We start from the raw sequence: 27,632 nt of genomic DNA, 5'->3' as shown, positions 1-27,632 counted from the left end.
GGGATGCAGACCTGTGATGAGTTTTTACCCTTGCAACCTTTGTGGAGGTGCAGAGTGGTACACAACTCCTCTTAGTCCCTGCAAGAGGGCATGCACCCAAGGCTTCGAAATACCTGCTTGTCCCCAGCCTCCCTGCCCTGTGTGCTTTCCCTTTGGGAAGCAGGTTGGGAGAACTGGGAGGAGGCGAACAGCCTCCCCCATGCCGAGCAAGAGCAGAAACCAGTCCTGTGGGAGAGTGATTGGGCAGCTGATGGTCTGGAGGACAGGGCCAGAGCACTGGTCCTTTCTTGCCCGTCTGCCAGGGCAGATGTGGCACAGGCCCAGTGTGAGCACTCCTGGAAGGGGGCAGAAGGAGCAGGAACAAGGAATCCGCCAGCCAAGCAAGGAGGCAGCATCCAGCCTATCCCTGTGACTGTGCGGTGGCACGTGGTGCTGAGATGCCCAAGCTTCGTGGTAGCAGAGGGGGACACAGTGGCACCAGCTGGCATGACTCCCCTTCACCCCCTGGAGACTGGACACAGGCTGCCTCCAGCAGGGAGGGGGCAGACCCCTGACCCACGGGCACTCGGGACCCACACAGCTTCAGGATGTGAGAGGCATCTCTCAGCACACCAGGTCCACGAGGAGAGAGACTCACAGCCTCTGCTGAGCGAGTGGTGGGGCAGCAGGAGCCAGGGCTGCCTCCTGCGGGGCCACGGAACAGCCATTCATTGGTCCAGGCAAGAGATTGCACGTCTCACAGCACATCTCCAGTTAGTCCTTGGGAGGGTGAGCAGGAAGGAGCGGCCTGTCCCGTGAGTGGGGAGGGCACGTCCCAGCTCACACAGGCATGTGCAGCTCGTTGTACTCATCCCGGCCATCCTCGTCAAAGTTCGGCTCTGCATCCTCCGAGTCCAGCTGGGGAGAGGCAGAGATCAGGCCCTAAAGGTCACAGCCACCCCCGAGCAGGGTCTGGCCTGGCACTGAGGGATCCACACACATCCACCCCAGCAGCTGGGATGCACTGGGAAGAGCCAATGTCTTGCTCCTTCCCCTCCCTACAGGCCCCTTCATTTGCCCCTCCTGCCTGTCCACACTCGCCCAGCCCCTTCCTGGAAGTGGTGGTGTTCGACAGTGCCCCATCACTGGGGCTTTGGTCCAGCACAACAGCTCCTCCCTCCACTGCTGGGTGCTGCTCCAGGCTGCTCTCCCACGGGAGCTCAGGGCGTGGGCAGCGGCAGAGGACCTGCCAGCACTCTGGCACTGTGATGACATGCTCCCATGCCCAGCAGCCACCAGCCCCAGTGTGCCTTGCTGCTGTCTCAGTGGGGAAATGGGGTGTCTCCCAAGGAAGCAGCCACAAATGGGGAGAGGGATGGAAGAAGAAATCCTTACCCCAGGCTTCTGTGGGCAGGATCCTCTGTCTCCTTGCCCTAGGCTGCCCATCCATCCCACACTGTACACACAGGGCTACAAGCTCTAAGGAAGCTATCGACCCACCTGCTGCTTGTTGAACAAAGAGCCCCAGAAAACGGCATGGAAAGCCAAGGCCTTGCCATCCGAGGATCTCCCAGCCTTTCAGTCTGACAAACCTCCTCAACCTCCCTCCAGTGCTGGAACTGTAAGGACAGTCATCTGCTTACCGCTTTGAGCTCCCTGTCGTGGAAGAAGCGGGGAAGCACGAAGCGTCGCAATGGCACTGTCATGATCAGGACGAAGGGGAAGGCCAGGGATGCCACCGTAGATTTCACCACCCAGAGCAGCACAATGCAGGCCAGTTGAATGCAGGTGAAGAGATTCATCCTCCAGGTCTTCACCTAGGGAAGTAAATCCAGTCAAAGAACACATTATCCTTCCAGAGAGATTAATGAAGACTCGAGTGGCAAACCACAACCCTTCTGCATAGCTCAGCATGGTAATGTACCACTGCTGCGCGCTCTACCTGCCTGTACCCCTCAGCAAGGCAGACCTCCACAGCAGGCCCTGTGCCACCCAGCCACACACATGCCTGGCAGTGCCATGTCCCTACACCCATTCACACAGTGCATTCCCCCTACAAACAAGGCTGTCTGCACAATATCCTGGTGACATATGCCTCTGAGCAGCCTGTCAGCACACTACCATGCCCTCGTATCACCTCCATGCACGGCCTGCGCTACCTCCTGGCACAACGGTGCAGCCAAGGGGGGCTGCCAAGCTAAAAGCCAGTCCAGCAAGGCACCATCCTCCCCCCACCTGCCTCTTCTTCCTCTGCTCCTCACTGCCCGCAACCTGCCTTCACTCACCTTAACAACGTAGATGTGGTCAGGGTGGTGTTTGGATGGCATGAAGATGAGGAGCAGCCGCTCGTAGAGCTGGATGCCGGTGAGCGACGTAACCCCCATGTAGAGGAAGATGCCAAACAGCACAGCCAGCGGGATCTGCCGCAGCATGTTCCCCATCACAATGGACAGACCTGCACAGACAGAGCTCAGAGCATGGCATGTCCCACACCAGCCCCTCTGCAAGGCAGCTTGGCCTCCACCCCTCTCCCGCCTCCTCTCTCTCAGTCCCGGGGTGCAAGGGAAGGGAAGCTCAAGAGGGGTTGAAATATCCGGAGGTTTCAATGACTGTGAGGGGCTGCCAAAGGAGAGCTGGCATGTGTGCAGCGAGCAGGCAGCCCAGTGGGGAGGGGATGCCACCTGGAGAGACACTCAAGTGGTTGGCCATGACCTCCCCCCTTACTCCTTCACCCGTCAGAGGCTCACCGACGAGGGCAGCAATAAGCACTCCGGTCACACGCTGCTCCTTCACCTCCTCGATCTTGGGTTTCTCTCCTGGCGCAATGGCCTTGCTCATGACCGTCAGGGCGTTGACATGAGTGACAGAGCGCACCGTTGCTGCGGTCAGCCAGGGCAGCCCAAAGAGCGCACACAGCCCCCCCATAGTGCCAATAAGCAGCAGGTCCAGGTGGAAGCCAGAGCCTTTCAGCAGCTTCCTCTCCTTCTTGCTCACAATCAGCCTGGGAGGAAAAAGAGCCCAGGTCAGTGCCAGGACCACTCCAGTGCCCGCGGACAACACTGCAGCTGGGGACTACATTGACTCCCTGGGGAGGACACACATGGGGACAGCAAGGAGATGGCTGAGCAGAGGGATGGTGGCTGTCAACTTCAGGTTAGAGGTTTCCACCAGTGCTTGGCAGAGACAAGTCTGCACCACACTGTGGTACAGGAGGGGAGCCAAGAGATAATGGGAGAACCCAGGAAGGTACTGTCCAAAATGGCCAGGATCCTGCCCTTGCTCTCCTGACAGGATGCCAGTGCATCTCCACACCAATGTCACCGGCACCCATCCCAGCTTCACTTGCCCAGTGATGGTTGGCACTGGCAGGGAAGGTACTCACGTAGTGATCTGTGTCTCCATGAAGATAAGAATGAAGACCAGGAGGGCAGGGATGGCAGAGGCAAACATCATCCACATCGGAAAGGTCCCACTGCTGCCCATGGGGTGAATGAACCAGCCACGCTTGTGAGGAGACGTGACCGACAGGCCAGAGGGGACATTCAGTTTCTGGTGGTGTAGCCACAAAACCCAGCAGTTATTCATCAATACACACGTGACCACAGCCTCACACAGGAGTAGCCTTCACCCTCCTGGAATCCCTGGTCTGAACACCTCAGATGATGAGACAGCAGCTCTGGCCTGAGTGGGATTTTCTCATGGATAATCCCCTTCAGCGCAAAAAATTCCATGTCCCCTAACACAGGCTTGTCTCATTTCCTCTTTCAGCTGCTGGAATTCCCTTGGGTTTTGTCCAAGAGACCAAGAAAATATCTTCCCTCGGGAACCCCACCCCTGTGTCAGTGCTTGCATGGCTAAAATGCTCCTTGACCTCTGTTTGGACAAATCAAGTGTCCTGAACTGCCCACCCTTCTCTGAGGTGGCTCTCCAGACTTCCCAAGCCTTTTCCAAGATACTTTTTGCACTGTGGACCCCAGAACCAGCCACATTCTCTGGAAATGACCTCATTCCAATCATGTCCAGAGGGAATATCATGTTTGTGACCCCACCAGAGACCACACAGACTCCTAGCTGTATATCACCCTGACCCTGCGTTCACCAGCATTTGAACTCTTGGCTCTGCGCTGCTCCACAGCAGCTCTTGCTATCTGCCTGTGTGAGCACTGCAGGCAGAGTTTATGATTTGCATTTATGTTAATCAGCGTAAGTATGAATAATATCCCTGGAATGCTTGTGCTTGAGCTAAGCTGTGTAGCTAAGTACCATTTTCTGGGAAAGCTCTGTACATATGCTGAGTTAATACCGAAATGATAACGCTTTTGATATTAATCACAGAAGTGGAGCAGGGTATGAAAAGGGCGTAACAAAGCGCGTGATTTAACTAACCTCTGATAAAACCTGATTTTTCATTGAAATTTAAATGCATTCGGATTCCATTAAGCTTTGGGCTGCCTTGATGAAAAGCTTGCATGCTGAACAGGAGCTACCTACCTCTCACCCTCTCCCTGGTGTCAGTAGAAAGAAACACCAAGGCCCAAAGATGTAACTATGCATCTACTAAGAAAAGGCGGGGGGAGAGGAGGAAACCTGTGAGATGTGTCGGTCTGAAAGCATTTACGTTTGTGCATAAACTGGGAAAGAGATCATTGAACTTGAGAGAAACTGATCAAAATATTTAGTAGCCTTTAGCCAAGGAAAGCATAAATATGACTGAGTACTCCACTGAAACCACTCCATATGCCAGCCCCTGCAGTGGGAATGACCAGGCTATGTCCTGTTGATTTGCAGCAAGTTTTCAGAATTAAAACCAAAGAATTAACTGCACTGAATCTCTCCAGTCCCCCAGAGCCTCCCCTGGTACTATCTGGAGTATCAGAGAGATACCAGGACACTCCAGACCCTGCAGATCAGAGGTCTCCATCTCAGCAAGACCCTTCAGCGTGAGAATGAGGACGAAAGGAGCATCTCTCTTTGCTCTGCGCTGTTAAGGACTAAAGGGGCAGGAAGCACAACCCTTGTTGCACTGAGCAAGCCACGGAGCTGCAGGGATCCCTGCTGGGCTGCAGGAAGGGCTCCGAGGGCAACGCTGGCGCTTACCTGGGTGTATGTGTCAGTGATGGTGTAATCCACAAGGACCATGACCAGGATGGAGATGGGGATCCCAAAGTCTCCAATGATCCGCCGAGCCTGCAGAACAAGCACCCTCGCTGGCAAAGGGAGCGGGCTGGCTCTGGGCACCCAGCCCGCTACAGGGAGCCTGTGGCAAAGCAAAGCCCCAGACAGGGCCAGGCCCAGCCTCGACCCGTGGTACACCCCGCGGTCCAACAAACAGCTCTCCAGCCATGCTTAAGTGACCGGCTAAATTGGTCCAATTGGCCTGTGTGGATGGTGCTCCAAGACAGACAACTTGTATGTACAGAGACGGCCAAAGGGTCCAAGCTCTAAGCTCTCCCTCCTGTATTCTAGTTTAATGAATTTTTATCCAAAGGAGCTTTCCCAAGGCCCAGGGGACGTTTCAGCAAAACCCACTGGAGCAGGACAGCACAGGTACCATCATCAGCCAGCTCTGGTCTGCAGCCCAGGTCAGGTTACCTTCCCTTCTGCGTGGTATTTAAGGGATTGCTTGGGGGGCCAGTCCAAATGCTCTGGAGAACAAAGGGCTGTAGCAACAAGCATTATTTGTTTGGCACATCCCTTGGCCTTAACACCTGGATCCCACAAGTTTCTCACCTTTCCTCCTAAGAAACGGCTGTTCTTGAACTTGCGCATGAAGAAGGCAATGAAGAAGGTGCCTAGCATGAGGATGAGGGAGAGGAGAGCAGTGTTGGGCTGCATCCTGATTCCCAGTGACATCGCATCCGCAGAGAGCATGCTGGCATTCAGGCCGCTCTGCACGTTCGGTGGGTAGAACTTCAGCAGAGGATGTTCTGCAAACACCTGGGCAGGTGAGAGAAGCAGCGGGCACTGTCACCACAAGGAGGGGCAGGGGGCACTGTCACTACTGGGGGCAGGGGGATACGGAGGTGTCCTGCTCTGTGGAGAGGAGAGGGCAGTAGATGGTGGGCGTGGACAATCCCAGCATCCGGCACCTCGCCTCACAACCTACCCAGCTGGAGAGGGCTGGGGGGAGAAAAGTGGCCCTTCTTTAATGCCTCCTGCAGGAAGAGAAGGGGAGACAGACGTTAGGGCTCATCCTGCCAGCCTCTGCGGTGACACAGGGGCCACCCGGGTTGGGGCGTGAGAGGCCAGCAAAGAACTGGTCTGCAGAACGCCTGGGAAAGCTGTGGCTGTGCTGGCCCTGTTCCCCTGCCTCCTGGACGCTAAAGCAGAAGGTTCCGGTTCCTGGGGGACAGAGATGCGACGGCCCATCTCCCTGGGGAAGGTTCACCTTGTACAGTTTGTAGAAGGTCTCGTAGATAAAGATGAGGGAGATGAGGAAAGCAAAGATCTCCTGGGTGAAGGGCGAGATGTAGCGCACCAAGAAGCTTCCCTCAGCTGCCACGATAATGAAGATGAAGACGATGAGCCACAAACCAATCCACACTCTGCCTGTCAGATACTCAATGCCTTGTGTCTGGCAGAACTGAAATGGAAAGAGGAAGGAGTTACATATGGCTCCTCAGGTTGCCTCCTGCATCTCCCCCCCACCACTAGGATCACAGACTCTCCTGGAAAAAAACATCCATATCTGCTGGGGCATCCAGTGCAGACAGTGAATTCAAGGCTGGAGTCACAGGCAAAATTTCAGACTTTAACCCCAGCCAGCTCGCACCAAGCAGGTCTTTACCACTGCAGCCTGTAACTACCTCCTTCACCCTCTGCCGACACCATCCCATGCATGAGACTCACCATCCCACCCATGTGGAGGTGCCGTTACTCAAACACAGCACTCCACTGCTCCATGCACTCAACAGCACAAGCCTGTTCTTCGTAGAGGAGAGGTGGAGCAGCAGGCTATGTCCTGCTGCATATGGGCTACGCTGGCTGGGGCACAATCCCAGACAGTGCCCTGCCAGTTTTATGTGTGTCTGGAGAAAAGCCCCCAGCTGTCACCACAGAGCAGACCATATCCACTGCCTCTGCTCATCCACAGACAGCAACACTAACTCCTTCCAGCACGAACCTCACCCCTCCCTTTGCAGCCTTCCTCCATACCACTGCAGTCTGTGCCTTTGCACAGGGCAGAGGTGCACCATGACTGGGCAAAGCCAAAGCAGTCAGTGAGAAGTGCAGTCACAGGAGAGCAGAGAAGTTCCCACTGTGCAATGGCATCACCAGCTCCAAACTCTTGACACACCAAATCTAGCTGTAGAAAAAGCCATGCTTTACAAGCCCAGACATTCTAGGAGTCAAAAAGAAGGATGAGACTTGCTGCTCGGAGGTACAGTGACACAGGGATGCTTTTAACAGTGAAGGGGTCATGCTGCTTGAAAAAGAAATGAGGTCCATCCTGGGTGGCCAAAATACCTCTGCACACACATCCTGAGAGGTGGGAGCAACGTACACGGGACATCCCAAACAGGTGGTACACTGAACGTTATTGGGTTCCCACACAAGGAAATTTGGACACAGGTAAAAGTTGTGAAATGGTCTTCAAAGGAAGCCAGAAGAACAAGAAAGTATTATGGACTGGTATTTTAGGATGCTCATTGTGCCAGGATGAGCATGGCACAGGGCTGGGGGAGAATGCTCCCTCACAGCGCTGTTACCACTGCCACACCACAGGGGGTCAGTCCATGGGATACAGCAGCAGAAGTCCCTATGGTGTGATCTGCAGAGGGTTACCAGAGCCAGGGCCAGCCCTGACCAAGCTGAGGGCAGCCTGGCAGGACCCAAGGAGGACACACAGCCATGGTTCCTCTGGAGAGCTAAGAAACGTCAGCTGCCCTCTCCAGCACAAGGGCAAAGCAAGCGGGTGCCAAGCAGGGACACTGCCTCACATGTACCTTGTAAAAAGCTTCTTCGAACACCAGTAGAGGCCCTGAGAAGCCAATGACCAGGAGCGGCTGGGCTCCAAGCAGGGAGAAGAGGATCCCTAAAACCGAGGTGGAGATTATCAGCTCGGAGACCCCCATGAGACCCTCAGTTTTCTCTCCTGGGAAAGAGAACAACGTGCGAATGTTACAGCCCGGACACAGGCACCATCACCGCAGGCAGACAGGCTGCAGACACAGCTCCAGACAGAGGAGGCAGGTCCCCATCCCATCAGTCAGAGGTCCCCTGCATTGGGCAGGGAGCGCAGAGGGAGCCCAGGGAGCCGAGGCTGGAGAGGCCGGGCGGCAGGGAGGGGACAAGGCGGCAGCCGATGTGCAGTGCCACCGCTCTCCCGGAGCGAGCGGCACCGAAGCCCACCCCGGCACAGCATCACACAGACACAGCCAGCGTCCCAGCGTGCAAAGAGCAGACCAGAAAGCAGGCCCATTACCTAGGAGTCCCCCGAAGGTGATGGCAGGAGAGAGAGCAGCAAAGTAGATGAAGAGAACGGCCGCGAGACACTGGCTGTGCAAGGCGTCTCTGATGTCACTGAGGTATTTGGGGTACCTGCGCTTTATGTCCCGAACCAGACCTCCAAAAAATATCCCGGTCCGCTTCAAAGGGTCGTCCTCAGCTTCCTCCTCTTCTTCCTCAGCTTTCACTTCACACAGCTCTGGAGGTGCACAGAGGGCAGGGCTTGAGCAGGGGAGCGCAGGTCTGTCCTGGGGCTGTCCCACTCCCCTGTAGCCCATGAAGCCCTTCCTCCAGTAGTGGTAACCTGGTGGGCTCCCTGCAACTGCACATCCACCACCTCCAGCTGCCCCCAGCTGCCAGAGCTGCCCACAGCCACTGTCCTGCCTCCCTTTGCCCCCCTCCCCGCTGCCCGCTGCAGGAGCCAGGCCCCGCTCACCCCTCTGCCAGGCTCTGCGAGGGGAGGGCCTACTGGGGCACGCAGGGCAATAGGCACAAACTCTTTTGCCCAAATGGGAGTGGAGAGACCTTTGGCTTCCTGGACAGCCCCCTCCTTCATGGACTTCTGCTCCCTCTCCTTCCTCTTCCTCAGCAGCAACTTCTGGAAGGTGGCAATGGATTTCAGCAAGTCTTTCCCCTCCACCTCCGATGGCGGGATGACAATGCTGCAGTCCAAGAACTCGTTGATTGCATTGAGGAGGTCCTGACGGTCATCTGCCATGTACGCAGCCTCATGGAAGTGCTGAGAGGGACAGGAAAAAGAGAGGAAGAATACTCAGACTGAGACTGCACCCAGCTGTCCGTAGCTTGGAAACACAATGCCTTCCATGACCATGCAGCAACGTCCCACTCCTTCAGCCCACTACATGACTCACTACTGCCACTCTATGACCCACACTACTGAATTCCTCTTGTCCAACTATCCCAAAGTCCCACCTAATCCCATGTCTGCCCTCCCTACCCTATCCATCCTTCCCAGCGACCTCTTGCTCCTGCTTTTCTCCCCCAAGTCTCACTGCATTTGCCCAGGATCATGATCCTGCAGCATCTCTGCCAGCTGCACGCTCCAACAGACAACAGGATGCCACTCATGGGACCTCTGCACCAAACAAAATCAGCCTGTGCTTCCCAGACAGGCTGGTGCCTCTCGTTCCTGAGGCCAGATGCTACACCTGGCCAGCCTGTGCCTCTGTTCACACCAGATCACTGTGGCTCCATCAGGCCAAGATCCTTCTCCTGACAAGCTCTGCATGCCATTGCTTGGTCCTGCAAAGCTCTTCTTCAGAACCCAGCTCAGGGATGTACCAGAAGCCAGGCACCACAAAGGTGACAGACATTTCCTGTCCCTGCAGCTCAAAATTAGGACTCTGCAACAGATCAGTGTCCTAGTCTGGTCTTGGGGTTTGGCTTTTTTTTGAGGGAGAAGCTGGTGGAGCCCTAAAACACTGCAGAGAAAGCACAAGAACCAGGACCTGAGCAAGGTATGACAGACTCTAGGATGCCTCCACATTGGAGAGGGAGGGAAAATGGGAGTCTACAGCATCAAGAGAAGCCACACAAGGAAAACCAGGAAGAAAAGGGAAGACAATCCTGACAGCAAGGGCAAAATGACAAGGAAGGACTCCAAGGTGACCATGGGGGGGGACAGGACTACTGCAGATAGGTAAGGAGGTGCTGGCATACAGGTGGAAGTGCTGCATCGCCTCTGGAATGCAACTGCAGGGAAAGGGCTGGAGGGAGATGAACAAGTGAACAGCCAGTAAAACAGGTAGGAGACAGCTAAGGTCCCTGCAGCACACAGACTCCCTGGAGCCACAGCTTCACGCTGTAAATGATATCGCACACTCTTCACGGCGCCAGGCGCTGTGTACCCTTGCTATGCCTGCAGCAGCTGGCTCCCTTCTTCCAGCAACAGAGGAACAGAGGCTCAGATGAGCGAGATCAGCCCATAAAGGCAGCGCTGAAGCTGGAATATGTTACTTCACCTCTTCTAGCTCAAAACGTGGTCTCAACTAAGCCCTGTGCAGCTCCTAGAAAGAGATCTTTCAGCTGGGAGCCCTCACTGTCCACAACCCACCTGCTCTGTGAGGACTTTTCAGTGCCCAGTTCAGGGATAGCTGCCCACTGGTTGCAAGACAGGGAGGTTTTTTCCTTGTTTATAGTTACGTGGCACCCCATGAACCTCTGTTTCTCCTGTCCTGGTTGAACACAGCAGGTGCTCAGATTGGCTTTTCTTTGCTTTTAATTCCTTACCAAGATAATAAATTTCACTATCCAGCCATCTAGCCAGAGAGGGGGGCTTCTAGCAGTGCATGTGCTTGGCAGAAAGACCCTTCTGCCTCTTCAATTCTCCTCCCCCACAGAAGCTCTCCTCTGCATGGATGCACCAGCCACTGGACTCAGCTAGAAAGCTTCATCCAAACTCTTGATGCACAGTCCCCAGTAACTGCTGGGTCTTCTCATCAGTGTGGCTTGATGAGCCAGGCACCACAGTCACAGGCACTGCCCAGCCTCCCCCACCTCTGTGACAACTCCTCTGACCTTGGGCAGTTCTTTGCTCCTGCTTTTACAGACAGCCCTCTTTTCACCCAGTCCAGCATTCTCTGTGCCAGTCAGGTGTCTGTACAGCAGCATCCTAACATGGTTGAGCCAGGCTGCTCTTAAAAATCCCAGGTGCTCATTCCTGCCTGCCCTGCCTGGGCCTCTGCACCGCATCTCTCAGCGCTCTCATCCCAGAACTGATGTCTGTGGAGCTACCAAAGCTCCCCCTCCTGTCCCAGCACCACCACTTGTCAGCTCCTCACCTTGTCAGACATGAGGGTGGAGATGGAGCGGCCAATTTCGTGGTAGTCCATGTTGGCCTGGCTTGGTCCCAGCAGCACAAAGATGAATCTGACAGGAATTGGGACCTCCAAGACAGATTCCAGGAAGACAGCCTCATTCAGTCGGACAAAGGCCATAGTTGGTTGCTCCAGGAACTGCACACAACCTACCAGGATGCAACGTTTTGAGCAGTTAATCACTGGGGTAAGCTGTATTGCGCTGCCTTTCACAGTGGCAACAGGGATTTTGGGGATTCCTGTGAGCCCTGCAGTGCTGTACTTGTCTCCATCTGTACATGGCACTGAGCTTCATACTGAGGACTGCTCCAAGTCCCCTGTTCACTGATCACTCCCAAGCAGCACCGCTTTCTTTAGTTACTCTGTTTCTTTAGTTAACCTGTTGTGCACAGGCTCTACTTACACTGTAAGGGACTAATTTGGGATGAGAGGACTGTTTTCCACTAAGCCACCGCCTCATGGAAGGAAGTCTCTTACATGTCACTTCTGTCAAACAAACTTCTAATCTCATCAAAGAATGAAACCAGGTTTGCTCGACACGACCTATTTCCCAGAAACCTCACTGCTTGGCAATAATTACATTCTTATTCTTCAGCTCTGTATTAATTGAATCCCACAGTAGCTCTGTTGTTACTTTGGCTGGGAAGGATGTCAGGTTAAACAACCTATAGGTACTGGATCACTGTCCCTTCCTTCTTGAGCACTGATGCCATCAGCTTTCTCCTGTTTTCCTCGTGTGTTCCCTGTCTTCCCAGACTTTCTTTTTCTTTCTTTCTTTTTTTTTTTTTCTTTTCAGATGAAAACGAGCCAGTTCTCTAACCACTCATAGGTGCAAACTGCACAGTTTGTTTTACAATGTCCGCATCTCATCAATGCTTGGCAGCCTCCTCCACTTCTAACAGATTGGGAAGTACTCAAGCATCCTCCGGCACACCATCCGCTTCCTTCCCGTACCGAACACAAACCTTTATTGAATACTTGTGTTCCTCTGGCCTCATTACTGATCCTTCTGCCATCTGCATCCAGCAAAGAGCTGTGTTCTGTGTTAGACCTGCAAATCCGGGCCATCTGACTGGCCAAGCAAGTCCCAAGACAGACAGATCCTGACCTCAGAAATCCCAGTGTTTAGCTATCTGAGTATTCAAAGTGCCTTTATAAAGCTGATTTGGCCCCATCATGGTTAAGCATCAGCTCAGTTGGGCTGCCAAGCCTCTTGGCCACAGCTTTTCATCTACTGGATAGGCAATGACATTTACTTTGCTGGTAGTGTAGCTACATTTGTGCTGATGCCAGCAAAGTGCTGGGAGGACTGCTTTTGTGGTCAGAAGGCTCCAAGCCTGCTGATGCTCAAGACTGCCTGCCCACGACCCTCTTGTACAGAGAGGTATCTCCTGGCAGCACTATGGCTGATATGCAAGATCTCGCCACCGGCCAGGCACTGCTCCATAAACTCAAAGCTCTTTGGCACACACAGCAACTGGCCAGGACAGGGCCCAGCTGCTGAAGGGACCGGACAGAGAGCAGTGACAGTCAGAGGACAGCATGAGGCCTGTCAGCCATCAGTGCCTGGCCACTGGTCCCTTGGGCACCACTGACCTACTTCTCAGCTGCAAAATGGAATGTTCTGGTGAGCCTGGTCGGACTTTCTCCTCTAAGCTGGGCCCCAGCTCCCAGCAGCAGTGTCTATCAACCTCTTCACGTTCAGTACTTCTTAAGAAAATAACTACCCCAGCGCCTCTTGTTTCCTAGACAGACAAAACATGTGCTGCCACCGAAGGAGAGTGTACAATGCTCCCTCCCCAGATGAACTTGGGCAACAGGCAAAAGATGTCCAAATATCCCTCAGAAGATCCTGGGTCAGACCAGAATCTGAACTTGTCTCTTTTGGCCTTGGGGGTCTCCACATGCCGCCTCTTACCCACAAGGACCACTGTGGCCTCTGCATCCTCAGGGATCTTCTCCATCAGCTTCAGGTATTTACGGTGGCCCTCAGAGTTATGGAGATGCATGTTTTTCTACCAGAGAAGAATACAAAGAAGTAAGAACAGAGTCCCCATGCTTTGGTCTTCCTAACACAGCCTTGCACCCTGCTGGCATCCACAGCCCAGCTTGCCTCAGCTGCACACCCAACACCCTGATTCACAGGCAAGACAACCTCACAGCAAATGACCACCCTGCAAGCAGCAGGACCACTGCTGCCGTTTCATGCTCAAGCAGACATCTGCACACAGCGTGAGGCTAAAATTAGGTCCCGAAATCATAACAGAGTGACCTGATTTCCAGCACTCCAAGAGATCCAGGGGAGCTCAGCCCTTGCAAGCACAAGGCCCCCATGAAGGCACCCAGAGGTGGGTGCCAAAGGCTGCTGCTGGCCAAAAACTGTCCCCAAAGCGTGCAAATAAAGAACCAGTAACCCCCCACGTCACCCTCACCTCCTTGCACTCGGTCTCATTGGCCTTGGGGTCAGCCATCTCAATGCGCTCTTCCCCCATGAGGGGCACACAAGTGTCGGTGGTGTGGTTGTGGTGGTGGTTCCCCACAATGGAGTTCATGCTGGAGCTGGAGTGGTTCCTTGGGAAGAAGCCCTCTTTTTCATCATTGGGGTGGCTGAGGGGGAGAGTGATGGCCATGAGGGGACCCATCTCCCTTGCCACCTGGGGCTTGCAGAAAACCCCCAAGCCCTGGCAGCCCTCTGCCACGTGCCACCCACCTGTGCTTCAGCAGCAGGGCACGCAGCACATTGGCTCGGTCTTCTGCTCTGATCTGGTCAGAGATGATCATGGTCTCCACCATGAGGTGAGCAATACCAGGCAGGGTGGTTTGCTCCAGGTCAAGAAGGACGGCACCTGCCAGCAGGAGGGAAAGAGACCTGCCCCTAGTGTGCAGCGCTCCCTGCCACACACGCGCTCTGGGGACACAGCTGTCCCACAGGAGCCAGGAGCAAGGCTCTGCTTGAGGTACAGATTCTTTCAGTTGAGAAATGGCCCAAGTCCAGGTGTCAGATGTCCTCTGTGTAAATCCCTGTCCCAGGAGAACCCAAAAGCTCCAAGACACACTAGCTCTGATACCTCCCTCTCAGCTTCCTCTCCCACCCTGACTGAACTTTCCCTTTCAAACCAAAGGCGGGTCAAAGACCTGCTGGCCCCGGCACAGCTGGGTGTCACAGCTGCCATATGCCTGAGAGCAGGAAAGCAGATCAAGGAACCAACATGGGCACCCTTGGGCTAATGCAAACCCTGGCAAATGAGTTGCAGGACGGTCTGTCTCTGCGGACCCTACATGGGGCCTGGACACAGACACTGTTGGGGCATCTCCAGTGAAGGGCCAAACAGTGCCTGAAGCCGGCCAGCAAAACCTGTCCCAGAGCAAGATATAATCCCTGGCCCACAGTTCCTGACTCACCGTGGGCAATCGTCTTCCTCAGCTCCAGCAGGCTGCGGAAGGACAGTGAAGCCACGTGGGGTTTCCCCCACCTTGCTGTGTCCTCCTCTACATCCTCCTCAAACTTGATCCAGCGGGCTGTCTCCCTCCAGTGCATCTCCTGGTTCTTATCCACCACCAGCTCATTGAGCTCCACAAACACCTAGTGTAAATTACAGCAAGGACGTGAGAGTCCCCCCCATGATGCGTACAGTTTCATCAGAGATACATGGAAAGCCTTGGGTTTGTTCTCAAGGTATCACTTGGTCTAAAGTCCTGCTTGAGCAAACCTCCCTTAGTTAACCAGAGGTTTGGTGAACAGTAGCAGTCAGGATAAATATCACTGACAGCATGGCAGGAGCTTCCATCAGCACACAGAGCATCAGAAAGCTCCACATCAAATGGCGTGGGCAGAGGAGAGAGGATGACACAATGCTGCACACTTCTACCAAACTGTGATAATTTTGTCCTCTGCCTGCTCCTTGGTTTCCCCCCAAACTTCCCACGCTTACCAGAGATGGTGACATTACTGTGCTGTTAACTTCCACAACAGCACTGCCATTTCTGTGACTTTTTAACATCTTTCCTAAGGTCAAAGCTTTGTGATTTCATAGACACCTCTGCTTTTATTGGGGGGGAAAAAAAGTGTACTTTCAGGCCTCTAGGTAATGGGTAAGAGCTTGAAATGTCACCCCCAAGGTCATGTAAAGAAGTAATTATATTAAAACCACACTTATTGCTTTATAAAGCACCTGTTTCTAGTCCTGATTTATGGCTTCTGAACAAGTGTGGGAGGACAGCACATGGATACCTCATGGGGCTTTCTATCCAACTTCTTCTTCTTCTTCTTTTTCTTGACAGATGGAGTTGATGCTAATTTTTTGCTTGTCCTGGTGATCTGACTCCGCGACGGTTTTTTCATCAGATGCCTCCTCACCCCAGGGTTGTCTTCAAAACGGTGGCCTGAAGACATGGGAAAGGAAAAAAGACCACAAGTGTGTCTAAGGGAAACCCACTGTCTGGCGGGGAAACACATCCAAGCCCCCTCTTCTCTCATATGCTAGCAAAGCCCTGGCAGCTGGAGCACTCACCATCATCCTCCAGACCTTTGAAGATCCTTCCTGCCTCATCTGCCTACTTTCAGCTCTTCCAGACTTCTGATAGCTGATTCCTTCGAGAGGAAGGCTTCCTCCCCAGCTATGCATACACTGGAGCATCATGGCAAAAGCATTTATTCATGGCACATACCTTGGGCATGATCCCTCCCCATACTCCCTCAATGAAAAGCAACCCGAAGCCCTGTCTGCACAGCCCTGCACCCCAACAGCAGAGGCAGGCACCTGCTTGGGGCTCATTTCTCCCACTGGAGGAAGGCCTGGGGCTCAGCAAGCACAGAGGGCAGTGAAGGGGAAAGATACTTAGCTGCTGGTCTGGGAGACACATGGCAATATCAGTGGCTGTTTTATTTAATTGTGTGATGAGACTGTAGGATAACAGTGCAGACTGGGGCTGGCGTGGAGGCTGGGCAGTTATCTCCAGCCATTGCTGTTTCCAGATGATCTGCAGTGCTGCTGTAATACCCCCTGAAAGGTCTGCAGGGTTCAGGTGGCTGAATCAAAGCCTCCTCAAGCCTCCAGAGAGGCTGTTGTTGCTGCACAACAGATCCCCCTCCAAGCTACTGTTGCCTAGCCAGTGCTCACCAACAATTGACCACAACTGTGGCAGCCCCATTTGCAACGACAGAGAAACAGCATTTGGTCAACAGCCTGCCATGCAGAGTAGATTCCCTAGACACTGCTCAGAGTCAGCAAGTGTATCTTCCTCATCACAGACATCCCATGGGGATGAGGATGGCCTCAGACCCTGCTCTAAGATGGGCAGGCTTCCCCAGGTAGATCATGGAGTCAAGGGTCTTGCTCAGCTTCAGTCCATCAAGGCTTGCTAGCCCTGTTTGTAATGCAAAGCCAAGGTTGCCTCCTTAGGGGGGTGAAGGGCAGTTCTCTGTCAGCTGGGATGAATGTTCAGGTTCCACATACCTTTCTGCACTTGGCTTCAAGCCCTGCAGCTCTCAGACAAAGCCAGACAGTGAAAAGCATAGGGCTTGAAAGGCCAAGAACTCTCTTTGATGTTGCAGGAAAATATCTGTGCATCTCTGGCATGGAAAGACCCAGCCCAGCATCAGGCCACATGTACCATGGCCTTGCTCCTTGGAAATCTGGGTTGCTAAATTAACTATAAAATGAATCAATACTGAGCCTCGGGGCATTTTCCCCCATTGGCTGCCCTGCTGATGCACGTCCTGCAGACCTCCTCCCTGCTCCACTTACTGTGCTGCCGTGTCGATAGGAGCCAATAACTGGCCACCGCTACGGACATTTTTGGGCTTCCTTGGGACTTTCACATGGATTTCTCAATTCCTGTGTGCACAGCAGCCACTTCATTGCACTTGGTGTGGATTTATGCACAAGCAAACAGGTCACCAGGCAAATGGCCTTGGTATCTGGCACATCAGCTGCAATCCCTACGGCTTCTGGTTCTCCCGCGTACCCTGCGACTCATCCTCACGTATTCCTAGAAGGTGGTGACCAGAGAGCTCACCCAGAGCAGGGCAAGGCCCCCATGGCTGCCAACCTGCCACGCCGTGCTCTTCGGCAGCAGCCTGAGGAAGCACACACAGCCTCAGCCACCAAACAGCCCAAGGAGAGATGAACAAAAGGAGACAAGTTTCTCAGCAGCATCTCCAGAGACTCCCACACTCGCTGACAGGGGCAAGAGCTGGGGTGCTGCGGGCTCAGAGTGAGCCCAGGAATGCACGCCACCGGAGCCCCACACAAAAACAAGGAGCAATCCACGTGCTGCTCTCCCTTGGCAGTGCCTGTGGCCACTGAGATGCCAGCTGAGGAAGGCAACTCATAGGAGCAGGGTGGACACATCAGCTTAATTTTGGCTTTGGGACTCTGGTGCAGAGCCCAGGTGAGGTGATCCAGGCTGCTCTCCCAAAAGCCTGTCTGTGTCCCTGTCAAATTAATGCTTCCCCCAAATGAAATTCCAGCTTAAGTGAGGATTCAAGTCCAGGCTCCTTACTTAGGATCTTGGACTGAGACCAAAAGGTGACCTGCCAAGGGCATAGCTCTTCCCTCCTTGCTTGAAGCTAACCTCCCCCGGGTGAGATGAAGCAGCCAAGGACAGCTCCTGCTGTACTTCCTTCTCCAGCGCTCTCCAAAGCAGAGCATGAGACACTGACAATGCCTGAGGACAGAGTTTGATTCCTATGTCACCCTCCCACACAGCATCTCCTACAGTCTCCTCCAGAAGATCTTCTTGCCACACTGGCTGCCATCAGGCAGACTTCCTGAGACGATCCTTTTCCACAGCTTAAATCTGAAGACACCAGATAGGACTTTGCACTGGTTACAGTCCTCCCCCAGAGTGCCTGTGCTAGTCAGTCCAACTCGGAGCGTGACTGCCTTCAATGTGTGTGTTATCCCTGCATCCCCCCCTTTCACTACCCTCCATCCACAGGCAGGAAGCCCCAAAAGAGGCACCTCAGCAGCTGTAGCAGTACAAGAGAGCAACTTGCTGGCCTGGCATCACAGGGATGGTGCATGCTTCCCATGCAGCCTGGTGGTTTAAGTTATAGCACGGAAAAGGAGATTGAAACCCCATCTCTTGGAATACTCCAAATTAGATGAAACGAAATGTTCCCCAGCATGCAGTAAGTCACAACCTTATGCTAGCTTCTGGAAAAAAACTACTGCCCTGCCCTGTGCAGAGCCCAAGCCTTTCCTAGCTGGCACTGAGTTCAATGTGATAGGGACAGGTAGATCCTCCCAGCTCATCCCTGCTCCACCCAGGCATCTCTGCACGGCACACCCCATGCTCTGAACACTGAAAGGACAGAAAGGAGACCAGATCAGCTCCAACAAGGACTCTACTCTGCTCAAATGCTATAAAATTCCTCCTGGATCAGAGTTGGTCCTGGAAGAGGTACTGTCACTGAGTAAACAGCTGAGCAAGTGGCACTGGTCAGATGCGAGCTGGTTCTCCACAGAACTGGTCCTGGTGTCTCCACCTAAGCTCTGTGCAGGATTAATCCACAGTGTGGATTCACTGTGCAGAAATAATTAGGAGCTGACTGTACAGCACATCCTATTGCAAGCACCTGCAGAGTTAGCTGTAGCAACCAACAAACTGTTAACTGCTGGTGAGCCACCCTTCCCTACACTGCAAGTGGTGTGCATCCCACCTTGCAGGAATCTGCCCCTTTCTACCTTCCCAAGAGCAGCCACCCCTTTCCAGGTGAACTTGGAGCAATTCCTTACACTTTTAATGTAGGTTGCTCAGCTCAGGACTGGTGATGGAGCAAATTTGCTCCACGTCTCTATTTTTAACTTTGCTGCTATGATATTGTCTATCAATTTACAGTAACAAGTAGCAGACCCAGACAGAAAGCAAATCCCTACTTTCTGGTCCCTGCAGAGGGACACTAGCAGGTATTTCTTCCCCAAAGGCTTGTAAAGAAGGCCCCCCTGAGAGAGAGAACATGATGCTGGGGCTGGGAGGCAGCAGGCATTAAGTATTTTTCCTGGGATCACAGGTTGTGACAGAGGCAGAAGCTGAATCAAGGCATCCCAAGTCCCCATTGCAACTACTCTTGCCTCCCCTCTCCTGCATGTGAAGCTGATAAGCCAGTGAGTGCTGGGGCCACATCACCCTCCTGTGTACGCTCCTAAAATCCCTTGAAAAATTAGACCATGATCTGGACTAGGATGTTTGGGCAGCCACCACACAGCTATGGCTATGAAGAGCATCACTTCCAAGGAGACACACAAAGCCACCCTTTAGCTGTGAGTTACTGCCGAGGAAGGACCGCCTGCATGAGGTGGGAGCAAGGCTCTGGTGTCTCCACAGTCCCTGGGACAGCTCAGAGCCCCAGCTCTCCACAAGGGATGCAGGAGTACGGAAGCAAATGAGAACAGAAAGATGTTCTTTGCTCTTGGGATCCCTAACTCTCTCCTTCCCTGCTTTTCCCACCCTTGCTTCCTTCCTCCTTTCCCTGCTCCAGGCACGCTGTCCAGCCTGCCCTTAGCTAGTTTCACAGCCCCACTGAAGCCTGCAGACATAAGGACCAGGTTATTTTTCCCTCAGGGCGTGAGGCTACGGTGCAGAGCTGAAAACCTGATACCCACCGCTGCCGGATCCGCCGCTCGGCTTGAATTCCAGCAAACGGGGAGCAGCGGCACACTGTCACCTTGTGCCACAGATGGAAGGGGAAATGTGTCTGTCCTTATACACACCTCAGAGCAGCTGCTTTTTCTCTGGCTGTGGCACGGGCCACATCCTGATAAGCACAAACAGCAAGATGCAGCTGCCTCCGGAGCTGCTCGAGTGAGACACACAGAGCGAAGCACCTCAGCGCTATGACACAGAGCTGTACAAGGACCTTGGACAGACACACAGGCAGCAGGCAGCTCCTCCGGCATTCCCAAGCGCTTGGTGGGACAGATCTTACCTCCTCTAACCCAGATCAACCTGACACAGAGAGAGTGCAGACGGCAAACACAGGGTGGGGGGTACACAATTTAGCTGGGGGCTCTGATCTACAGCTGCAACCGTGGGGTCACTGCTCCAGTACTTACAGGTGGGCTCCCCGCCTGGGTAGCCCAGATGGTTTCTGATGGCCTCCCATAAATCATAGTCTTCAAAATTGAAGGCAAATTCATCAAAGTCTTCATAGCCGAGTGAGTTGCGAATGCAGGTGCTCATTGGTACCTCCGGGCTGCTGCCCCCCTCCGACTCCTTTGCTGCCTCCTCTCTCTCTCGAAGGGCTGTCATTTTGTCCTTGCGAAGGTCAGGGGTCAGGTGCCATGAGTCGCTCACCTTCAGAGGAGGGGCTGGCGTAGCCAGGCTGACGTGTGAAAAGAAAGCTGCCCCTGGGGGGGTCTTCACCACAGCCCTGGTGCCTCACTCCCCTCCTCACGGGGCATGAAGGTGCCGGCTGCAGCAGCCCCTGGGCACTGATGATGTCCTGGGAAGGCTGGCTCCACCCAGGGATGCTTCTGTGGGGGACTGTCCCACCAGCTCCTCAGGAGCAGGATCCTCGCTCTGCCACGGGGTCTTGTGCCAGCTACCCAGGGACACAGCACCCGTGGCCCAGGGACAGCCAGGCTGCGTGTGCAGCACTGCTTCTCTCCCTGCTCCCCTCTGGTGTCTCCCTCCCTCTCCAGCCTGCAGAGCAACCTATTGAATTCTCCATGTCCTCGGGCCCGGAGCGTGCATTTCCATGACGTCTCTTCTGTCTGCCCTCACGCTGCGCAGGGGCAGTCCCCCTCCGAGGCGCTCCGGAGGGGGCAGCTGCCTCTCCGACGGGAGAGTGGAGGAGAGGGGAAGCTCCTCACCTCAGGTTTTCTGCGATGCCAGAGCCGGCATGTCGCACAGAGGGCTGATTGCTGGGAAAGTGTGTCAGGAGAGGAGAGCGCTGGGTCTCAGGGAAACGCAGAGAGCCCTGAACCAGAGAGGGCAGTGGGGCGGGTAAAGGAGCAAGCATCTGTGGGCTGGGTGTGAGCAGAGGTGCTGGAAACATGGGGACCGGCACTATGGACACTGGAAAGCTGACAGAGGTGCACCAGGGCTGGAAAAGCAGGAGCTGGGGGGCAGGGGGGTGAGGACCAGGTCCTCAGGGCAGGCTGAAGACTGTGCCTGGAACGGCCAGGGAAGGGGAGAAGGCAGGGAGAAGCAAGGGACACGTGCACAGGTAGCATCACAAAGACTCACTTTTCATGCCATCCAAGTCGGCAGACGCCAGCATCTGGGCCTCGGCCTCGTCTGTGGGGACGCGCTGGTACGCCGCGCTCTCCAGCGTGGTCATGCTGCCGATGCACATCCTCTCCTTCAGGTCGTAGGTAACCCGCTGCCCGCTCGCCACCTGGCCCCAGGGCTTGCGCTTCTCCCACCCGTGAGACAGACGCTCCCGAGGCCCAGGGAGGCTGTAGGAACCAAAAAGACTAATGGTAGTAAATGAGGCAAGTGGAGATGGGCACTGGCTCCTCTCAGGGGCTGAGGTCCCCTGGCCCAGCCATGACCACCAGGTCCCTGAGGAGGAAAAGAGCCAGGAGTCACCTGGCCCAACACCTAAAGGTTGCCCCTTCTGCTCCTCCTTTCCCCCGCCACAGAGTAGGCACACGTTTGCCTACCTGCGTAGGGTTGCAGGGCCCTTGTCCTGCAGCAGGTCAGCAAAGCGTGGCATGGGGGACAGGATGCCACACTCCTCCTCCACGTGGAACTGCGCGGGGGCCAGCGCGCTGCCAGACTCCTCCTCATCGCTGCCGATGGTGAACTGCGGAGACGACAGTCCTGACAGCAAGAGCCAGGCAGGCAGCCTCCACCCAGTCCCTGACATCCAGATCCTCTCCACATCCTCACCTCCTAGAACAGGCTGCACTGACTTCCCCCATGTGCCCCATAGTCTGGGACTGGCCATATTAAGCCTTCCCGTATCCTGTACACCCTGAAAACAGCCACAGTGATCTTCCCCCATGTATCTTACAACCCAAAATCGTCATGCACACTCTCACCAGCATCCACCCTGGGCAATAGCTTATCTGTCACCATCCTTCAGCTCAGAGGGACAAAATCGCTCTTCCCACAATACAGAGGCACAACCTCTTTCCCCAAACACTCCCCTGACCACGCACTCTGGCACCCTCTCGGCATGACCCCTCCCTCTACCTCCCCCCCCAGCCCCCAAGCTCCATCCAGGTAGGGATGCCCTAGCCTTGCCTTTGGTTTGCCTGGGGGCTCCAGCTTAGGGGATGTGTCCTTCCCACGAGCTTCGCCCTCAGACTCTGCAGAGATCTCTTTCTCCTGGGCCTCCTCTGCCTCAGACTCTCCTTCTTCCTCTTCTTCTTCTTCTTCCTCTTCTTCCTCCTCTTCTCCCCCTTCCTCGTCCTCTTCCTGGATGGTGGGGGTCACCTCCGAGGGGGGCACTGAGGTCTTCTTCTTTTTCCTCCTCCTTTTTTTTCTCCTGCTGGCACGGGGGGGCCTCTTTTGGAACTTGAGGGCAGAAGGGAGGTGAGTGGAAAGGGGATGATGGATGTGGTGCGAGGTTTGGCGGTGGACTGAGAGAGAAAAAGAGAGTCAGGGGCAGGAAGAGGCTGGGAGGAACCTGCCAGGCGCCCCTCCAGGAAACAGCATGGTCTGGAGATCAAGGGCCAGGAAGGGCAAGGAGAGCCACCAGCCCACAGGGACACAGCAAAGCTCTCTCAGTGATGCGGCAGGCTGTGTCCAGCCTGGGGTGGCTGGGCAGGCAGCCCCCATGCAGCGCCAAACCACCCCAAGGCAGCTCCACTGCCCTGAGGAAGGCAGGACTCCTCTCCCAGTGCTGCAGAAAGCCACTTGGCAAGGCTACACAGAGCTGCAGTGGCCTGCCAGAGGTACCATCCTCTTCTTAAACATGGGGAAAAGTTTTTCACATTGTCAGACAAGCATGAGTTGAGCCCTTTGCAAACATCTCTTTCCTGCATAGTGTTCTTTGAGTTAAATCGATGCACCTTATTTATCCCCCAGGCTTTGACAAAGTCCCTCCTGCATGCCCACAGGAACCACAGACCCAGACTTTTAGTGCAGGTGCAACCTAAGGCCACTTCCCAGGTACTGTGAGGGCTTGTGCCTACCAGCCTCTGAAACACAGGTTCAATTAGGAGGCCGTCCTTTAAAAACCAGGGTAAAAAACAGGGCAGAAGGACTTCTCTTTAAACTAATCTACAAAGAGACATTCATACAGGCTTGACCTGGGTGTCATGGGAATTATAGAGTGAGAAGAAATTAATGGCATTTCTGAGCCTTCACTCAAAAACAGTGATAATGCACCATGCCAGGAGCAGGGTAAGCTCAGCATCTCCCTGCGAGAGAGAAGAAAACCATTTCTGCCAGGTCTTCTATCTGCAGGCACAAAGCCCCCCGTAGACAGTCTGCAGGATGCACAGATCCTGGGGCTGCACCCGGAGCAGCTGAAATGACGGGGGGCACCGGCCACTTCGCAAGGGGGCTTTGCTCAGCAGCTCTTCCTGAGGAATTGTTTCCAGTCTGTTTTGATTTGGTTCCTTCCCAGCTTTCCTGTGACATGGCAGCAAAATCTGTTTATAGTGAAAACTACCTTCAAAGGACGTTTTCAATGGAAGCTGTAACCTTCTCCCTGGGAGAGCCAGCCAGGTTCATTGTTCTGCTGTCATGTTTCCTTTCCTTTGGTTTCTCAAGTCTTTTCTCCCTTGTTTCCACCCTTGGGAACAGGAGGGATATTTCACACACACCCCTGGTTCAACAGGAGAATCTTGTGGCAAGATTAGAGGAGACTGGGAATGGTCAGACATCTGCAATAGGAAAGAGCTTGGGCTTTCCATAAACTTGTGCCTCTGAAGTGCTCTCTAGTTCGTTGACCTAACTATACATACCCTATTTTGCTGAGGTTTTGGCAGAAAGGCCCTCCTGCCCCGCTGCTCCACGTGCCACAGATAGGTCGGGCATGAGTCTGTCATGTCCGAAGGAGCACAGAAAGCCCGGGCTGTACACGTGTTGCTCCTTCCACAGCACAAAGCCGCTGGTGAGGACACAGCCCACCTCTCCCTTCTGCCTCCTTCACATCACTGGCAACATTTACATTTGGGATCAGAAGGAAACTGAAGGCTCCGCAGGGAAGGGCAGTGGTGGCAAGAGGCCGATCTGGCACAGAGCAGGGAGCACCCCTCCTCACCCCTGCGATCAGCACTCCTCCTGTCCACTGATCCCATTTCCACGGAGGTGGGCTGGAGGTGGGAAAAGCATACCTCTGCCAAACACAAAAGGCTTCATGCCTCCCTCCTCTCCCTCCTTGTCTTCCTGCAGCTCCTGCATGCCCAGACCTTGCCCATACTCCCGCTCCCTTCCTTACACTGCCCACCTGTATGTAAAGTTATTGCCCAACCAGTGTCCTAGATGTTTCTCAGGGAACTTGATATGAGAGATATTAAAAAGTTATTTGGATACAGAGCCCAGAAGGAAGGACCAACATATAAGGAATTCCTGGCTTTGCATAGTGCAGGAAACCTTCCTAAACCCAGACAGCGTTCACCTCCATAGGCTGGTATGGTATCTTTCAAAATCTAATGACCTAACCAGATCTTCCAGCTTTATGAACTGCATAAAACTTCTGATAACCAGTGTTAACAGTCCTAGGTAACAGGGGTACATCAGGACCTCAGGGGGAAAGAAACTTGACTCCGACAAAGAAAGGAGGACTCTCCTACTAAGAAGGGAAAAAAACCCCACCCAACCAACCCCCAAACAATACAAATCTCTAGTCAAATTTTCAAAGAAGCTTCTGCCATGCATGCTCAAGCAGATCGTCCGTGTCCTCCAAGCCAACCCACACACCTGTGCACACAGGCAGAGCCTCTGAGCAGGTAAGTCCTACTAGTGCAGGACAGGTATTCACCCCACAGCAAAGCTACCAGCACCTTGCAGCCGTGTGAGCAGGTGACTGTGTGCTCAGGTGGGAAGTCTTATTTGAACGGAGCCTCCGTGGAGAAATGGCACAAGCAGAACATAGCAGCTGGGGTGCACTACAGTAATAGGTTTTTACCAGCAAACTTTTACAACAGCCATTGGAAATGAGTGGCCAAGCAGAAAACAGCCTGGTGAGGTACTTGGAACGCCATGATCCCATCAAAGCTAAGCTGGAAAATAAGCTGTGGAGAGCCAGGGTGTGGGAAGCTCCCGTAACCATTGCTACTGGTCTGGCACACAAGCGGGTTGCTGGGCTGGGGACTCTTCTTCCTGCCCTTCGCTGCTGTTCCTACAAGCTAACGCGACCCACCTACGTCAGGCAGTAGCATAGGGCCTCTCTTGTGGGCACACTCTCCTCTTACAGCCAAAGAGAGTCTGGGCAGATGGGCTGCCTCACCACGGAAGGGCAGTGAGGGGGACAAATAACGCTGATGAGAGGCGTTCAGGTAAGACAGATACAGCATTTTACACTCACACCCCATTTTTATTTTGCAGTCCTTTCTTGGAGCAGATAAGCCTGGTGGTTTCATGGTTGCTATTTAGAAATACACAGGCATGTCTGACTGGAGCCATCTGCTTTCAGACAGGGGAGGACAGCCTGGCTCCTGGCCATATTTGGATGTTTCTTTGCAGCCATATGGAAGGAAAATAGTTTCAAACTGGAAATTTCAACGCGGGGGAAGCGGCCGCAGAGGTGCCTGGCACTGGGTGAGGAGGTGAGTGAACACCCGGGGCTGAGCTGTGCTGCCGCGGGGACGGGTCAAACAGGGAACAGACTGGGAAGAAGCCATGGGCACCAGTGCTGTGCTGGGGGTACACAGCACTTTGGGAACTCTCTGGTGGAGGGAGGAAGTGAACAGCAGGCTAACACAATCTGCAGGGTCCCGGCACAGGGCTGCAGAGCACATGGGGCTGCACGAGGGTCAGTGGTGAGGGTGGAAGTGGGTACAACGGTTCAAACCTACATACATTCAAAATCCCTCTCACTGTAGTTGCGTCTTTGCTTCTCCAGATTGCTTGATGCTGACTTGCTTATCAGGTCCCCAAATCTCTCGATTGACAAAGTCTTATCCAAGTCCTCATCGTCCTCGGCACCAGGAGAGGCTTTCTCTGCACGATCTCTGCCCTGCACAGAAATCGCCAGACAAGAATCAAACACTGCAGACCCCTCCAGCCCTCTGGCTCCTCACACCCTGCAAACGGTGCTGGGCTTACTGAGGAGCAGCAGGCTCCACAGGCAGGGCTGGGGCATAGTTCCTCAGTTGGAGGCACAGCTCCACTCAAAACCAAGAGTCAGAAAGGATCAGCAAGCCACTCTCTGCAGAGATATCTTAGTGGCCCTCCACACCACCACCCCCCCCTCGAGTGGCAAGTATCAAGGGACTGTATCAGTGCCTGCCCTTCCTACCAGAGGAGATGCATAGCTTTTGTTTAGCTGGAATTCTCTCACCTCACATCTCACTGCTGCCCTCTGGCCTTCCCTTTGCCCAGCCTGCCATCCCTGCCTTTCTCAGACCTCCTCTATTTTCCCCTGGGAAACAGCATCTTTGCTCTGGTGAGTTGCCCACGGGTCAGTGACCCCCTGCTTGTGCCTTCCTGCATCTCCTCTGCATTCCCAGGGGACCCCCCGCTCCCCTTGGCGTGCCTTCTTCAGGCTTTTCTGTCCCTTTTCCTCCTGTTTCACACCATGGGTGCTTCTCTGCCTTTTGCCAGTGAGGTGCTTGGAGAAGAGCATCGCCAGGTGACTCCTGTCCTTTCTGCCTCCCAAGCAGCTGCAGCTGGTAAAATTTTCCGTCAATATAGCCGAAATGCCAGCAGAGCTGTTGTGGACTCCCGTGTTTCCATGGAAACAGGAGGAGGCCCAACTGTGACAAATCTGTCTGTGCTGGGCGGAAAGAGGGAGCAAGGCGGTTTTAGCCGAGTTGTGCCTCTCCCCGCCCCCCCCCAGCTGTACCTCAGCAAAGCAGCTGGACCTCCCACCCCAGCACAGCCAGGCTGGTTGCTGGGAGAGCGGCTCCATACCTGTGTGTGAGACTGCTTCTCCTCTTGCCTTAGCCTGGCTGTCCCAAGCCCAGCCTAAAAGGGGACAGTCTAATCACAAGCTCCTGCTGCTTGCCTACCCCACCCCACGGCATGTGAAGGCACAGGGCATCCTCGGGGGCCTTTTCTGGACCCCAGTTTGCTGTCTGCACAGGGGGTGGATGTGGGCTCGTGGGCAGCCTTGGGGCACCCTTCGCACAGACCTCTCCCTGGTGAGCTGAGGCTGTGTGCCCTGCTGCAGCGGGTGGCCAGGACACAGGTCCCACACTCAGCCTGGCAGAAGACAGCCCCGCTGCTGCTGGATTCCCACCTCACCTGCTGCAGGTCGATGAAGACATCTCCTACGGGAGGGGACTCTCCAGCTGCCAT

General features: G+C 54.4%; 1 protein-coding gene across 1 annotated transcript; it reads right to left on the bottom strand.

Moving 5' to 3' along the window:
- Positions 1–652: 652 nt before the first annotated feature.
- SLC4A3 (solute carrier family 4 member 3) lies at positions 653–27,632 on the bottom strand (the record flags this gene model as incomplete). Its single annotated transcript, XM_084264840.1, has 22 exons — positions 653–897; positions 1,623–1,796; positions 2,265–2,434; positions 2,727–2,980; positions 3,362–3,528; positions 5,077–5,166; positions 5,710–5,916; positions 6,368–6,562; positions 7,926–8,074; positions 8,405–8,626; positions 8,953–9,166; positions 11,229–11,413; positions 13,183–13,279; positions 13,697–13,871; positions 13,975–14,110; positions 14,667–14,847; positions 15,496–15,647; positions 21,459–21,670; positions 21,878–22,020; positions 22,464–22,801; positions 26,193–26,349; positions 27,579–27,632. 22 exons carry the CDS (start codon positions 27,630–27,632, stop codon positions 820–822), a joined length of 3,750 nt encoding a protein of 1,249 aa, XP_084120966.1. The 3' UTR covers positions 653–819.

Source organism: Gallinula chloropus (assembly GCF_964237585.1).
Source record: "Gallinula chloropus genome assembly, chromosome: 5".
NCBI lineage: Eukaryota > Metazoa > Chordata > Aves > Gruiformes > Rallidae > Gallinula > Gallinula chloropus.
The sequence above is the reverse complement of the archived record's forward strand: the minus strand, read 5'-3'. Positions and strand labels throughout refer to the sequence as shown.